General features: G+C 37.5%; 1 protein-coding gene across 1 annotated transcript in view; it reads left to right on the forward strand.

Moving 5' to 3' along the window:
* The window catches only part of ARHGAP15 (Rho GTPase activating protein 15), a 325,214-nt gene that overhangs the window by 261,297 nt on the left and 45,957 nt on the right, over positions 1 to 17,960 (forward strand). The window contains exon 13 of the mRNA XM_069861592.1: positions 3,316 to 3,450. Within this exon, the coding sequence (XP_069717693.1) occupies positions 3,316 to 3,450 (135 nt within the window). The remainder of the gene's footprint in view (positions 1 to 3,315; positions 3,451 to 17,960) is intronic.

The raw sequence follows: 17,960 nt of genomic DNA on the forward strand, positions 1-17,960 counted from the left end.
TATAAATTATCTTAAAAGGAAAAATGAACAAGCAGAGCTCTCATATAACTGCATTTTGCTTCCAGAGGCCAGTCTACATACCAGGCAGGGCATGTGGTTAGAGGAACCACATCCATTTTCTTTCAAAACCGAGATCTCTGTACTGCCTGGGTAAATTTTCCTATTTTCTTGTTGTTGTTGTTTTTAGCTGATATCCCCACAGATTGTTTTCTTCCTTTTAGAACAAGGATAAGCTTATGATGTTGTGCTTAAACTAAAGATGAACTCCTATCTGGTTCTACTTCAGACATTGCAAGTCATTCAAAAATGTGCACTGCTGAAAAGGCTGATTTACTAAGAATAATAACACAGTAAAACACACATTCCCTTCACAAATGTATATTGATTTTTTTTTTTAACTAATAACCTTGACAGGTGCCCACACTGTTTTTTTTTCCTTAATGTGGTCTTTATATTTTCAGCCTGAGTATTAGCATAAATTTTATGGGATTTTCTGGACATATTTGTGTCTGTATCTAAGATATATGATATCAACTGGCAGTGATGGTTGAACTAATCAAATACTACTGACAAGTTAGAGCAAATTTTTAGGACTGTGAGATTTTGAGCATCTTCCCAGATACAGTGACTCCTGACTGAAAGCAGTCCTTGACTGTCAAGTTTACATACCAGATTTGGGACTTAATCTTTATGTAAGCAAAACACCCCAATAAGATATATGTTCGCATAAAGCCAAAAAGTCCAGTCGTCCCCTTAAATTGAGTTTGTAATGCGTGTGTGCATTTGTTTATGGCCCTATTGCCATGGTATGTGAGCGATTCCAACTAGTGGGAACCAAATGAGTGTCTTACACTGAATGGACTTCTATTTTCTTTATAATTTTGGTGGTTTTTTTTTTTTTTGGACTTGGCACTTGTTCCTTCTAGCAAACATTTTTAAAAACTCTCTTATTGCTAGAGGGGAAATTGACACCCTTTGCTTTCACGATGATACATTCCTAACACGTTTCCTTGAAGAGCTGGAAATGGTGCAAAAATCTGGTAAGATAAGTCTCTATAAAGCCTTAGAAGTCAAGCTTTCCACTTTAGACATTTAAGACAAATGCATGGCAAAAACAAGTTGGGTATTTTTTTTAAGGTTTCTACTTAAAGTTCTGTGCCAAAGCTACAGTACTTATACATTTTCTAAATGTGTTTTAAGCAATAAGTTGTACAACATTTTTAGAACATGTGTTAAGCTATTTCTCTAAGAATGAAGCTCTTAACAAAACATAAGCACTCTGCATGAGATCTTAGCAGCAAAGTGCTTAAAAGATAAAGTAAGAATTGGTACCATGGGAAGAACACCAGCTGTAGAGCACACAGGTCCATTATGAGAAGTATGGTAGTGGGTAGGGAGAAAATGATTTAATCAGGAGTAAAACCAATTTTATTATAAGGGCACGCAGGGGGTGTGGCACCATAGTGAGAGGGACATTTCAAAATATCTGACAGATTTCAACAATGTGAAAACCCACCCTGTTCTTTAAAGTGACAGTAAACCCCATCAGGTCTCTCTTTTTGATGCTATTGTTAACAGTTGACTGTTTAAAGCTGGCCTGCTAAGATGCTGTCGATCTAGTTCAATAGTGTGTGGCAAAATAAAAGGCTAATTGTTGAAATACGATCAATCAAATATGATCTCAGAGTCTAAAGAAGATCCCCTCTGGTAACTCATTTGAGATCAAATCATTACTTTTATGATTGAGGTAATTCAATGGGAAGGGAAAAAAAAAGCTTGAAACCAAAGAAGCAAGCAAGACAACTAAATGAAATGCACAAGTCTGTCTTTGTTCCAGCTTTGTCTCACGTTACTCCAAGTTAAGGAATTGTGTCCAGTCCTTTATTTGTATACATCCCCTGAATCCAGAAATTTAGAAAGCATTTAATAACATCTATTAAATAAAAGTTGAAAGAGACCTCCATTTTGAATAAGATTTTCTTTCAAAAGTAAACTCTGTAGTGAGAAAACTATTGCATTGAAGTACCAGGGATCTGGAGTTGTGGATGTCCATGTGTCTCCAATAATTTTATCATTTTGTTTAACAACAGTTGAATACAGAGGCTGCTTTTGGAGCCAGCTGTATTGCTAAACATGGAATTTCAGTGACATTTTATAAAACGTTTTACAATTATGTTGCTTCAAATTAATTTTTTTAAGTAGTTTTCACTGTTGGCGCTTGATTTGCATTCAAACTGAAATTTGCAAAAAAAGAGAATTGTAGCACATGTGAGAAAACGCTGATTTTTGAGTAATAGAACTTGGAGAAAGTGTGTGTCACTTTGATTTGGACTTAGAAGGATTTATACTTTCCTAGAGTTCTATATGGATTATAATCTCACTGTTTGTTTTGTTCTAATGGTATCAAATTACTAGAATTAAAAAGAAAAGATAAAACCAAAGAAAAATAGAATAACGATCCAATCTTCTGTGATTTTTATTAAAAACTCTACTTTAGCACTTAGTTTCTTTTATATTTAAATTCCTTAGCTCAAAAAGGCTTCAAAAGAAAACATTTTTTTTTGTTTGCAAAACAGTTTTGTAGGCACTTGTGGTTTGTCTTTAGTGTGTTATCATTTTTGACAGCTTTGCATAGCCTAGGTAGGCCAACAGGGGTCTGTCTAATATTGTTGCTGGGCAAATCTTCCTCCCAGAGATGAAAACCAAACAAAATATTTTTGAAGCAGTAAGAAGGAATTAATATCCTTTCTCTCGCAGTACTCTATTCCTTGCTGACATTACATTCAGGCAAAAAAAAGGAGAAAAGCGTTACCCATTATTCCCTTGTACATAGCAGGGCTAACACATGTAAAGCAATAACTCATTTTCTATTGCCATGTTTAGCATATGTCTCCTGTTGGCTCAGCAAGGCCTTTAGGCCGGTCCCTTGAGCCGGCCATCGTTGGCAACTCTTAGCCCCTCGGCCTCAAAACCAAATAGCTTTGAATCATGTTGAGCTGTGATGCTAATTTTCATACTGATGCATTATGGGAATAAATGTATCTGACATACTGTGTCAATGGTGCCGTCTCTTTGTGTCTCCTGTTTTTTTGTTAGCTGCATTCCTACAGATGGTATTCCATTGAAAATGTTCTCTTCCTACAAAAAAAAAAAAAAAAGGGGGGGGGAAAAAAAACCATGCACAGCACCAAACCTCTAGGTGCAGAAGGCTGTTAACGGTTGCTGATGATAGTAGGCAAACATTAACATAATAATTAGTGTCTTGTAATTGTTTCATTAAAACCAGTTGTTCCATTTCTCCTCGTGTTTTCCCAGAAGAGAAGCTGAATTTGGACGACAGCCAGTGGGAGGACATCCACGTTGTCACCGGAGCACTCAAGATGTTTTTCAGAGAGCTGCCTGAGCCGCTGTTCCCATACTGCTTCTTTGAACAGTTTGTGGAGGCGATAAGTAAGTACATCAGATACAGCAGAAGCTAGTGAAATAGCCTGTTATAGAAAAATAATAATCAACTTAAAAATAGAAGAACAGAGGCATTTTGAATCTGACTTACCTTCCATTATTCGTGATCCTGTCTTTTTATTGTTTTTTACTGCCTTTTATCTCCTGCAGCATTTAGTTATTTAACCGGAGGAAAAAAAATATTAGAATATTGATCTATAAATGTTATATATGCGATATAACTGTAGTGCCTAAAATGGTTTAGGAAAGGAATTAAAATGTGTATGTATTCAAAATACGTTAGGCTGATAATCCATATATCCCCAAACACAACAGAGAGACTAATAATTGTGAATCATGTTAGAAGGGGCTGTCTCTATGTTAATCAGAACGAAATGCATGTGTTTTGTTCCACAAGGTTGCAGACTCTTGCCTTGCAGAGATCAAAAAAAAATGCAAAAAATAAATGTTCTCATTTTCATATCTACCTTTTCTCTATAATTTATTTTTTTTTTTAAGTTGGCAGCCATCAAAACTCTTTTCAAAGTCCAAGGCATTTATTCTGCTACATGTCTCTGTGGTTTGTGTGCTGCAAATCCTTTCTGTATGTAATATATGCAGGTGCATTTTGTAAAACTGTATCAGCTTGGAAAAACTTGACGAAAAAACAAAGTGATTTCGAGGTTTACTCCCATTGGAAATGGGGTTGTGAGGGGAGAGAGCTTAAAGGGAAAAAGCCTAGCAGGAGATTAATTAAAGGTCCAATAGAGAAAAATTTCTAGGAGAAAAACAAACCCAATAAAGTACTTAGAGATCTGTTTTCTGAATGATGGGCGTGCATGTTTGCCATTACTGTTAATGAGAGCTGTGTGTGCACATGCGCAGCTGTCAGAGAATATGAAACCCTTAATGTACAGCTCACTTTGATTTTATATTCATAAGAGTCTTTAGTTCAACTAAAGCTTTTCAAGACCCAGCATCAGATCTAATGAAGTTAAATACATCTCACAAGATCCTTCCCTTCTCAGTTATTTAGAGAAGCAGTGCAGTTAAATACACATCATAAAGAAATGCATTACCTGAAAGTTTACTCTTGGCAGCTCACTTTCTTCTCCTTTCAAAGCACATGGAAACTAGATGGAGAGTGTTCTCTCTTGAGTTGCAGTTCCTGTTGCACGATCTCTGCAGTGCTAAGGCGGGAAAAGGAATAAAGACTTTCTTACTGTTCTGCTTCAGTTTCTGCAATGCCTTGGGATAAGATGCTCATTGAAGCAGCAACATTTGAACATGCCCTTCAGGTGTTTCTCTGTCCACCTACTTTGTCCTCTTGGAATAGAGGAGAGGTCACAGAGCACAGCCTCACATACAGTTTGTTTCTCAGGCAACTTATTCTTCAGCCCAGCTCTTAATATGCCTCCTCTGCCATTACCACCTTCTCTTCCTGATAATCCACCATCATACTGGTCTTCTGGAGCTAAATAGAGTCTTCCTTCCCCTTATTGCTACTTTTCATGGTCCTTTGGTGTAGGCTTCAGCTAAGAAAACACTCTTGTATTCTAAGAAACGTTATCAGGGCACCATGACCTCATCCTTCATGCACTCTCCTGCTCTCGCCCTCTCTGCTAATGCCTAGTGAGAGTGATTTGAAATCTTCTGGTGGCCCGGTGGGGAGGGGGTTGACAGTACAAATAACAGGTAACCTGTAATAGAAATGCGAATTAAGAGTTTTGAAAGAATGTCAGGAAGAGACAGTCTACTAAAGCATTAATATTCATGAATGAGAAATTAATGTCCCTTTCTGCTATTTGAACTATTATTAATTCTTATTATGATTTTGAGAGCCATTATGCACATTGATAGGCTAATGAACAGTCATTTATAGAGGGATTTTGAGACAGTTTATTCCTAGGAAGTAAATGCTAGCACTCCAAGACATGCTTCGCACTATTTCAAAACTCTAATTCTTGTTGCTTGCTTTAGTGCTCATCAGGGTGATTTCTACCTAATCCAGCTGTCTAAAGTAATCTATGATTTCCAATCAATCTTCTCTTTATTTGGCCTTTACTGCCATAGTATCTACAAATCTGTATTCTTACCAACTCCACTTAAAAAAAACCCAAACCGTGTATAAACAACAATTAGATGTTTCCAGTGGGTTTGGAGCTCTTCTATATGTTAATAGTCCTGAGGCAAAGTGAAAAATATCTTCAATATCATTTCCATTGCAGCTGATTCTTTGTCTACTTTGTGTTAATGACTCTGCCTGGTCAGTTCGGAGCTGCTAGAAAATTTCCCATCTACGTCAGGTTATTGTGAAAAAGATGCTCTTGTATCTCTGTGTTTTCTGTTTGTCCTTCAAAAATGGGAATTATTAGCATGCAGGGCATGGGGATGCAGTGCAGTTAGAAGGAGCACTTAATAATGCCAGAAATAATGCTGATGTTGGCTAGGAATAAGGTAAGTAGGATGCATTGCCACACTGCCATGATTTATCAGGAACTGGAACGGGTACCCAGGGAAGTGGTTGAGTCGTCATCCCTGGGGGTATTTAAAAGACAGGTAGACAAGGTGTTTAGAGGTATATGGTTTAGTACTGGACAGGTACAATTAGACTCGATGATCTCAAAGGTCTTTTCCAACCAAACAATTCCATGATTTAACGATTATATCTTTGGTCCAGCACTGAGCACTCTTTAGTCAGAGCCATACGTTTGATAAGATGAAGTGCTCTAAAAACTTATCTGTAGTAGGTAGTAACAAATTGCCTATAACATTTCTTGGGAATTTAGTTAAAAGTTTCAGAAGAAATACCCAAGAGGTGCCATGGACTCCTTATACTGAGGTTACTTTAAAGATTAAGTGAAAGAATCCACAGAGAGTTTAGTATTACTTTTCCTGGATGATACCATTTTAATTAACATCTCTACTATGTGCATAGGAACAAAATTTTACAGTGCTCTGTATTAGGCAAAGTGCTTGCTCTCCACCTTCAGTTTCCCCTATAAATAATTTTAGATATGGCCATAATATTAGAACAATTTAGATATATCCAGAATACTAGAAGATAATCCAGGGCATTATAGAATCTCAGAATTCGGCTTGCCAGGCTGAAGCTGGATAATTACTGTCCATATAGCTTATATCAGAGAATTTATAAATGATAAATGGAAGGCCATAAGACCTCTGACCTAATACTAATTTTGTTTCTTAAGATTTGGAAAGCATTTTCTTTCCAATGACTTTGTCTAGTATATTACTGGCAAGTCATTTTGTGGTATTTTGGATGAAATATGCACTTCTAAAGTGTGCCCAAATGCTGCTCTGAAGTCAGGTTCAGCCACGCTTAAATTACTTAGCACCACAAATAGTTCTATTGATTTTCTGGAAGATCAACAGACGTGGTTCAACAGATTGTCTGCAAGTAAAATTGTGCTTCATGTAAGTAAGGTGGTAGAAGTGCCAATAACTGAAACACTTAATCACCTTATTTACAGAATTCAGCCCGCATGGCCATACAGACTTATGCCAGGACTTCAGCCACTGAAATAAAACAACAATGAAAAACCTTACCACCCAAACCTGTTAAGAAATGTTAGCAGGTAAATGTGTTAGCTGATTATAAATATTTTAATTAAACTAGTTTTCTTGAAAGATCTGAAGCAGAAAGCATGGGAAAAAAAGAGATTTGTCTGCTACAGCCCTCTGTGCAGTGATGGCCAATATCCACAGCATAGGAAATATTCAAATACTGACAAGTCCTTCCAAATCTTTTCAGCTGGAGAAAGCTGTATAGGCAGTGCATCTGTACAGACAGTGCATCTGTCCAACTGCAATTACAAAAAAAGCCCCACTGATATTCCACAAAGGAAAATTCCACCCATTTCCCAAAGCTGCAACATCTGTCTCTGGTTTGGAAGACTTGAATTCAGGTCTTTGATTTTCTCTGCAACAGGTTGGAAAGATTACTACACTGGAAAGAGTTTTTTTCAATGAGGTTTAGTGATTATACCTTCATTTCAGTTCTTTATCTGTAATAAGAATTTAATAAGTGTCGCGTAAATACTGTAGATAAATAGGTGATTTATTGTTTAAAATTCACCCAGAGAGGCAGATGTATATGTATGTATATACTTTAAATAGAAAACCTTTTGGCAGAATTACGATTCTTCCGCAGACATTTTTTCTGAATGAAGGTATCTGTTACTACTGAGCATTTCTCACTTATGGTAGATGAACACAAGAATGAGATTAATAAAAATGTCGTGTTGCAAAATCTGACTTGCAGGCTTTCAAGTGGAATCCACAACCCAAGATGAGATATCTCAGGCTTGAGCAGGATGAGTAGAAAAGATGGGATCCACATCATTCACCAAGTCTCTGAAGAAGGAGCAGCATTTGTAGGGCACCAGATCTAGTTAGCATGTGTAGCTTAGGTCCTGGCAAACCGCACAGGATCAGGGCTCCCCAGACACTTAGGCAAAGTAATTCTCCATCGGTGGAGCTCCAGCTTTTCAGCCCTGGCAGAAAGGAAGCATTTCTCTGTGTGGGGAAGAAGTAGAGCCATAGGCATCTAGAGTTCTTCGAAGGCCACAATCACAGCATCTAATTAGCTTATGCACCTTAAGGGGTAGATGGCAGCTGAATAAGGATTTTCAGAATTATAATGGTGAATTTAAGGAACTAGACGCTACCTAAAATCTACATTGGATGATCATATACTTTTTATTTTTTCAATATCTGGATTTTATTATTATTATTGCTCTAGTAGACCATTAACAATTTTTTCAACTCGTTTCATACATATTGGTCTTCTGGTGTATGCTAAGCAGGATTCACAGTGTCTTTCCTATCAATTCCATAATATTATGTGTTACCCTATGATATAGAAACTGAAGATGGTTATTTAGCACCTGACACATGGTAGAGTTTTATAACTTTTTTGGTTATTTGAAGGTTTTAGATTAAAAAAACAGTATTAGAGTTTTGCTGAAGTGAGATAGTGGCCTTTACTGGTCTTGTCTGACAAAATCTACAAGGATAACACAGCAAAGCAATGCATTCTTCTTTCATGAGAACGGCAGACTTTTTTAAACCCACAAAACCTAGCAATGCTATCAGTAGTTGTCAGCCCTCTCCACGTTGGTCAGTTGTCTTCATCTCCAGGATGGCTGACATCAGCTGAAAGATTTTCTCTGAGCTTGTTCTCTCTTCCTGCTTCAGAAAGGTCCCCCAAGAATCCACTGCCTGTGTGGCTCGAGACAACATGTTGCAGAAACTCACATCTATCTGGGCAATGATCATGCTTCAATCTTCAACAGGTCATAACAAATTTTGCATTGAGTAGTGCAACTTCTGAGGAGCTTGCACAGAAGTTGTCTGCACAAAAATCAGGCAAAAAAATGTGTCAGGAGGCAATGAAAAAATCTAATCATCAATACATAATCATGATCAAAGAAGAGAGCTACATTGGTTGACAACATAGTGTAGCAAGGACCTGCTCTGAACTGCTATGCAGTGTTATGAAAATAGTAGCTGAGAAACAGAGAGGAAGTAAATACATTCATTTATTCTGACAGTCATAACATCCTTGTATCATCTCAGTGGAAAGTTACAAAAGATGTCTAAAGAGATTTTCAAAAGACATCTAAAGAAACCTCACTCAAGGCTTACAAAGAACAAGGCTCAAGGCCAACTCATCTTGGAAAGACAAGTCAGCATATTGCACTGTAAGAAATCCATGACAGTCTCTTAACATCATCACGTAATAGGTTCCTGAGAAACCAAATCTTATCAGTCTCTGGCATTATGCAAATTTCTGTCATAATCTCAATCTGTGGGCTTCGAGTCCTAATCAAACTGCCTTCAGATTCACAGTTGGCGAGCCTCCTATTGAAATTGTTTTCCTATCCTCCATTTACTGGTCCAAGGAAGTTTTGGGGCTTGGCATAGCATCAGAAAGCCTCAATTTCATGTGAAAGTGGTGATTTATAAACAAATCCAAGGTCACCACAATATATCTCACATGATAAATCATAATTAATATCTTCTGGCCAAACCTAAGAAGCCAGTAGAAATCCATAAGCTAAACGTGACCAGAAAAAGAAACATGTCTAAAAAAGGAAGTATTCAAAAGTTGAGGTGCAAAAGAGTTCTTAAAAAAAGAAATGGTTCTTTTGGTAACATAATCTCAAAGATATCCATCCATGCATATATATATGAATAAGTGTATGATATATCTGTAGAAGCGTGTATTCTCCCATGCACAATAATACTAACAATAATAATACCAGCTCATTAAGAAAGTGGTACTAGGTGTTTTCAGTGGAGATTGAGAGCTATCAAATCCATTTTGGAAAGCTTTTTAAAATGTTATCTGGAAAGTTGTGTGAAATTCTGATTCAAGAATGATTAACTGACATTGGAATAGGAATGAAAAGCCTTAACATTTTAGAAGAGGTGCTAAGATGATATAGGACACTGAGGGACTAGAAGGGAAGACTTCTAATCTACATGTGTTAAAAAAATACACAAAAAAGATTATATGTAATCATCCTGTGTAAAACCAATAAGCAAAAAAAAAATTGCGGTTCAAATGGAAGGACTGTATTCCACAAGAGAGGTGTATAAACTGGCTACAAAAATCTTTAAACTGTAATATTCCCAGCCATTAAAGCTACCATATTCTAGCACAGTCTCCACTCAAATTTGAGGCAGAAAGGAAGCATAATTCCACTGAAGATGTAAACGGAGGCTGTCATTTTTGTAATAGCAGCAAACTGGTAACTAAAGAGGTTCATTCCAGGCTATTTGTTCCCAGGAGGTGTCAAGGAACAATGTGCCCCAGTAACCTCCTAGTTTTCTTTCAATGACCTCTCCTTCACAGTTACGAACAGTTTCTTCTCAACAGCATTTTTAAATAGATCTTTACAGGTTTGGAAGCAACTGTTTTAGGAAAAAAAATTGGAGGGCATGCCTATGTATAGATTTTTTTTTTTTGAGGTGGAAAATAGCCCAACATGTTCAGAAATAAAGGACATTGAAAAGAAAATTAGTGGCTAAAACCTTTGTTCATATTATTTTGCTTAGAAAGTTTTAACCAAGTTGTTGGAAGGGAAGTGAAATAAACCAGTCTGTGAGGGTTTAGCTTCTCTGTAGAGTTGTGCTCTGTGAAGGAAGCCCAGGTAGACCTACCTATAGGGAACCTCATTCTAGAGAGACTTTGGTTTTTTTGCCTTTCGAGGAACCCCACTGAAAGAGTTAACAGCAGTGATAAAAATTGCCTTAACATTAAAGGAACAGAAAAGCTATATAATTTGGTCTTATAAATATGGTGGAGGCTTCTCAATTATCATCAAAGGAAATGAAAAAGTTTTAAAATAATTTGTACTTGGATTTCACTGTCATGTAAAAGTTTGCTCAGGAGGGTCACGTTCTCCCCCAACTTAGTCTTTTGTTATTATAGTTATAATGTTTTTAGCATAGTGGAGATTTTATTGCGGATGCCTGGCCTGTCTCTTAACTCATGCTAATTATATTCATAATTAAATGTTAAACAAGAATTGACTAGGCCAACTGTCTCGCACAGGTGTTTGTGATATGAGTAGTTTAATGCTTACACAATAAATTATTGGATACAAATCTGCAGTAATCTGCTTGACGAGAACCTCTTTCAAGAACTTTGCAGTGTATGGTAGGTCCAGTACAGCGCTTTGAAAACAGAACTTGGCAAATACTGCTTACTAGGTAGTGTTATGTAAAAAATGTGACTTGTCCTCAATTGCACAAGCTAAAAGGTGATTTTTTTCTGGGTTCTTACTTGCCATGGGTTCAAGGTGCTCAGAGTATTAATGTCTATGGGGAGTTGAGGGAGTCACAGAGTGCTTGGTGGAAATGTCATCTAGGAGAAAGTGTGCCTCACTTTAATTTGAAAAAAATGTTGTGTATATTTGTAACTGATAATCTGATTAATCACTGAGACCCGAGTAAACCTGTAAATGGCAAAAATATGGGTTTTGATTTCCTCCTATTCTATTTACATTTTAGGCATAGAAAATAATTTTTTTGTGTAATTTAAATTTAATCTATGGTTAAGAGAATCTTGTCATTGGGTGGGGAAAGGCTCAAGCAAGAAACAAGCCAACTTGAGAGTTCATATGTGGGTTAGCATAAGAAAAACTCTGAGAAAATTTAGCAGGAGAGAATGGTGAAAGAGAAGACAAAGAAAAACTGAGAAATCTGAGCAACAACACTGAGCAAAAAAAAAGGAGGAAAAGGAGAAAGAAGGAGCTATTTAGTGACTGTGACAAGATCTCTGTAACCTGGAATGTTTTCAGGGGGAGAGGAACTTCTCGTGAAGGTTATCTGGAGCTCTTGACAAAGTGAGAATTGGCGCTCTGGGTTTGAGGGGAAAAATGTTTCATCGGGCTTGTGAATGAAGATTCCACTCGAGGAAAGTAATAACAGGAGGAGAAGCAGCCCATAATGGCCAAGTCACACAATTTCAGAGATGCAAAAATGGAGGGGATGAGGGGGCAGGGAAGCAGGAAGAGAATACAGGGTAGAGACAGAAAAGGAGAACCTTCAGGAAAAAGAGAAGGGGATGCTGAATGTTATCACTTCCAGTGTTGTGCTATCTTCCTCTCTCTATGCACTTTCTTACTCTCTGATATCTGCTACCTGCCCTAAATAAGAGTAGCACCTCCCATCTCTCTGTGGTGCCATGGTGGATCTGAACCAATGGATACGATGTCTTGGTGATAAAAGATGACAACTGAGTTGTTCTGTGGTCCTCGTCAGGTAGTTATTTGAAGACCTGAACTACTACTGAAAATTAAGTTCTTGTATGTATCCTAAATACTTCAAGAGGCTTTGCCCTCTGGTAAATTTAAGCTGTGTCCACTTATACCAGGGCTCTCGAGCTCAAGCATGCTCTGACCTCGCTGCTCGAGCGCTCCTGACATCAGACCCTTCCTTTGGAAGTTTCTCACACAGATTGTGAAATTTTGTGGGTCCCCAAGTTCTGGCAGGTAAAACCACCCATAAACTGTGCCTTAATACAGATCATTACCTTGCAGTTTTATAAAATATTATTTTATAATGACAAAAAGTGTACATAGCACCATGGAATCAGGGAAAGCTCTTTACAGCTTCAGACAAGACTCCTGATAATAATGCGTTAAATGAGCTGGAAGAAAATGGATAACTTCAGCCTTTCCACATAGGACTATGACAAACCTTTAGGTGAGAATTTGGTAGAAGTAAAATTAAGTAATACAGACCCTGCTTTAAAAAGTATCTTTACCATCTGAGAGCATTAATCCATCAGAAAGGATTTAAAACAGCTCATTTTTTCTGGAGATGTTCTAGAAGTGGTCTGAAAAGGGCATGGGGAAGGAAATAAGAAATTAAATGTTCTAAAAATTCCACAAAGTACTCAAGCACAAAATCAAGTTGTGAATGGTCAAAAAAGAAAAAAAAAATACCCCCAAGGTTTACCATAATAACACACATATGGGGTTGGAAAAGAAACACATCAGTGATCTCTTCTCTCTGGTGCCAATGATAGGACCCTAGGGAATGTCAGGAAGATGTGCTGGGGAGGTTTAAGTTTGAAAAGGTTCTTCATCCAGAGTGTGGTGGGACAGTGAAACAGCTCCCCAGGGAAACAGTAATGGCCCTGAGCCTGTCAATATTCAAGAAGCAGTTGGACAACTCCCTCAGGCACATAGTGGGAATGTTAGGATTGTCCTATGCAGAGTCAAGAGTTGGGCTCAATGATCCTTGTGGTTCCCTTCCAACTTAGGGCATTCTGTGAGTCCATGCTAAAGGGCATGATAAAAAAAAACAAACAAACCTAGAATAGTAAAAATAGCACTATACGCAGAATTCTTATTGAATTGCGCAGAGTTTCAGAGAAAAGTTAAGTCACGGGTTGAAATCAGGCATGAATTTTCCAGGCTGGAAGTTGATGGTCTCCTTCTCTGAAGGCGTTGCCTTGCAGCATCACTTCACACAGCCCTGGCTTCCAAGCATCACTGTGCTGAAAGGACCTGTGTCTGCCATGGGAATTGAAATTGCAAACCAAAATACTTTGGAAAGTCATGATGTCTAAATGTGAGGGTAGGCTTGTGTTCTTACCGAGGCTGGGCCAGAGTTCAAAGTTAAGAGGATTTGTAATGTCTCTTGAGGGACACAATTGTGAAAAAGTAGTGCTGGAAATCTGGGTAATGTGGCTGCGGAAAAGCATCTTTCGCAGCTGTACTACACCAGCTGTACCAGATAACAACTAAAAAGGGAAGTCAACTAAAGTAAGACATAGTGTGGGAATGGAAGAAATGAGTAGTGTCTCACATTCCTCCTCTAAATGGGTGTCGGAGTGTGCAGCCCTCAGGCAACCTATTGTACAGGAAACCCATTGAACAGAACTTTTAAGGATGCTTCCTTGGCTGCAGAAATAGTTCTGCAATCTGCCTTCTGCTTGTAGCACAGGTATCAAATACGAAATGCCCACAATTTTCAAATAAATTGCAATTTGTCTTGCTTCCCAGAGAGTCAAGCTGCTCCCTTTGACTCCCTTCTATATAAAATTCGTTAGCCTGCTAATCTGTTTGACTATTGTTACATTTTGGCCAATGCACTAATGTTTCAATTGCCTGGGAAGATAGTATATCACACAGATAATCTCACTAAGATCAAGAGCACAATCTAATTCACAGCTGACAGCTCACGATCTGACTCATTCACTGTTAAACACTTGAGTGATAGTGTTGTACTGAGGGGGGGAACGCAAGCCACGCACAAAAAAATCTTCACCTAGGTTTGTTTACATGATTAGAAACTCAAACTGCGTGTTAACCACTTGTACAAAAAGTAAGATCTGAAGCAACAGAAAGGTGGGACTCTCAACTGGCTGAGCTGGGGATCTGCTTCAGCTCGTATGGAATACCTGGTGTTTGTCAGGAGAGCCCAAGTTAATAAGGGAAATACTTTCCAAGCTGCCACTCCTACAGTTGTCGCATGAAGGGTAATAGCTGCACATATAGAGAAAGTGTGAGGTGAGCAGTGACCAGGACTAAATCCCAACCTAAAGTACTCTCTGTATCTTCTCCCCGCAATCCTACAGGTGATGCTGAGAGTAAAGAGGGACAGGGAGGAAATTGCCCTAATATCTATGCAGTGTGACTGTCTGTAAGGAGGGCAAATTAAAATGACTGTGGGAGCTGCAACAATTTCTTTTTCTTTTTCTTTCTTCTTCTTTTCTATTCTTCCCTTTTCTTCTTTCCCTTTCCTTTTTCCTTTCATTTTTTAAATGATATTTTCCTATTTTTATTTTAATACTTACTTATTTTCATTTTCAAACAAAAAAGAAGGGAGAAGAAGGAAGGGTTGCCTGGCAGGGAGGTTTATACACGCTTCTGCAGCTCCAGCCCTGGGCTATCAAGTGCCACTTCTAGAAGAGCCTTTTCCTTGGCTTATGTTTGATTTGCATCTGTATGTTCACATGCAGCCAGAACTAGCCTACGCTGCCTGCAGCTGAGGTTGTTGCTTGTTTTTCTTTACACCACAGATCAAGGCACCTGATGAGGCTACATTCCTGCTTCCACACTTAAGTGTATTAACTTTTTTTTTTTTTTTTAGTAGCTCACTATGTGTATATAAAACCTCCACAGAGAAGTATCAAAATGGTGATGAGAGTAACCACTTCAGGAGATGTTAGTAGAATTTGATCCAAGATATGTGTTTTTGCTTTGAAGTGGAAGCTGTCCTTTAGTTCAGATGGTATTTGTGAATCACTGCCTCAACAACGGGGTCTTTTGGCACATGCTTTAGGCTGATGACAGGCAAACTGCAGTCGATTCTGTCTCAGATATCTCCAAAAATAATCTTAGGTTTGACATAACACACCATGTCATGAAGTGATATAAGCCACATAAGCACAAAGCAAGCTTTACATTTAAAGAAGAATAATCCTATTTTCAGATAGGATACTTTCCATCAATTTGGCTAACAAATATCTGATGCAGAATATAGGCAGTAGGCTGTTAATGCTGAGAGCCCTTAAAACCTGTGAGTTGTGGTAGTTAGCGACTGTGGTAGCCTGTTTTCTAGCTCTGCTATCTCATAGTTGCTCAGACTACCCCCCCCACACACAGATCAAGCAGGCACACATGCACTAAAGATGCCAATCTGGAAATAAAGATCTGGTTTTTAAATGTCTTTAACCCCTCAGCGCCAGCGATCTAGAGTTCCTGATGCTAAAGAGTGATGTAAAATGCATTAATGCTTAGCACTGGGAAATCCCAACTCCTGGTGCCAAGAGGTTCATAAATATAGTAATGAAACCTCTTGACTCAAAGTGAGCACTATTTAACAGAACAAGCATGCACAGCCTTTAGGAGATTTTGCAGCTGGATTTGTTCCACTGTGTCAGAGCTGAACCTCCATGATAGTAGTTGTAAAAAATGTGCATGGCTAAAAAAAGAGAGTTTAAGGAAACCAGGCAGTCAACAAATAAAACTAAAACTAAAAAAAAAATGTGGAAAGGAAAAGTAAATACACTGCTGTATCACATACTAGGAAAACAGGCACTAAGAATCCCTAAGTATGAATGCAGTGACAGATGCCAAGGTCTTTGGGTAGTGTCCACCAAGCTTTATTTTGCACATGTTCTTGAACAACTAAAATGAGTACTTTCTGTGATAATTTACTAGCAAATCAGTATCAATAAATCAGGATCATGTAAGCAGTCATGTTTATTATATCCTTCTTGCTTAATATTCATGATAGTAATTTATTTTTATAGTACAGTTTCACTGTTATCTTCTCCATTGCTGTAACTTTGAGTCAAGCAAGCTGCAAAAGTAGAAGGTCAGGTAGCCCTCTGAAGGCTGTAAAAGTTCATTCACTTGGAATTTGCCTGGTTAGATTTTTTTGAAAATGCTTTAGTGGCTCCTTAAAATATTTATACTATAATCCTAACCTAGCATGATTTATTTAACAAATATCACTGCAAAATAAGAGTTATAAAGCTGTATATGCATAGGATAACAACTCTGTAAACAAAGAATCCCAAATATCTAGAAATGTACAATTGAAAATTGTCATGGAATCTGGTGTTAAGGTCTGTATTTTAACAGAAATTCATGCTTTTCTTGTAAAAGTTGTAAGGCACACACTTATTTAAGACTTCCTAATGTCTTGCAATGGCAAGAATGAAACGAAAATTTAGGTAAATTTTTATAAAGTGTTAAAAACAGAAAGAAATTTAATCCTTGATTCATTAAGGTGTTTTGCTGTGCTTTCTCAGTTAGAGTAAAAGCAAATTAAATGACCTTTCACTGCAAGAGAAACACAAAGAAGTTGTAATCTAAGTAGTAGAAGTCAGGATCAAACAAGGAGGACTTTTTAACCAGATTGGCAATGATGGAAACAGGAGGTTTTAGCCAAGAACGTGCAAAGTACAAAAACAGCTATGACTTCTACCTGTCACTCCTACTGAAACAGCTCAATCCTGACTTAGTGAGACTTTAGTAACTTAAGATCTAGTCTTTAATAGTGCATCTTAACAGTCTTCAACAGATTTAACTGAGTAACCCTTGTTTCTTCTTTTCATGTACCTTTATGTAGAAGAATGGATTTCAGCTGTTCCAGCTGAGATACAAGGACCCTTACCTTTCTTTTAGTGCAATCATAAAACACGATTAAGTTTAATGAGAAAGAACACAAATTCAGAGATGGTGTAGATGTCAAGATCTTGTGCATTGCCTATAAATCAGAAACCCGCAGAACAACTCTTTATTTTTTTTGGATTGTTTTCTTTTAATATTTTTCTGTGCTGCTGATATGCTTTACTATTTCACCTCTGACTGAGTTTGTGCAGTGGAAGAATCATTCAATATGTAAAATTCCTCTGGTTAAAGACGGTTTATCACTACACAATAGCCTTATTTATATGTCCCCTTGTCTTTCATTTAAGGATGAGCTTTTGATGAAGCTGTGTTAGTTGTTGCACATAATCAATTGTTTCTCATCTAGGAACATATTTTTCATTAGACAGGAGGTGGAGGCCACACAAAAAAATATTGCTGATCGGATGAATGAAGCATAAACCTACCTCATCACAAAGATAACATCTGAAAAGGCTTCAGGTTTATTTATGGCAAACAAAAATTATGACTAGGCTTCAAGAAATGACAAAGATAAGCAGACATAAAAGACATTTTTATTCTAAGTGTAAACTATCATTAAATGTATTTAGATTTACACCCTATAATTATTATGATTGTAGCAATTAATCAATCGACTGATTAACATGTAGGGTCAGCAGGACACAGTGATCTTATCTTGAAACTTGAATTAATTAATTATTCCTTACTCTACATTATTATTTTCTACTTGTGTATGTTTTATCAAAGTGTCCCTATTGACAAAATATATATATAATTTTTAATATGATGTATTGAGTCAAGCCTGGTAAGTTACTGGCGTACATTTACTAATTTGCCATCAGAATTTCAAAT

This window comes from Phaenicophaeus curvirostris, chromosome 7 (genome assembly GCF_032191515.1).
Source record: "Phaenicophaeus curvirostris isolate KB17595 chromosome 7, BPBGC_Pcur_1.0, whole genome shotgun sequence".
NCBI lineage: Eukaryota > Metazoa > Chordata > Aves > Cuculiformes > Cuculidae > Phaenicophaeus > Phaenicophaeus curvirostris.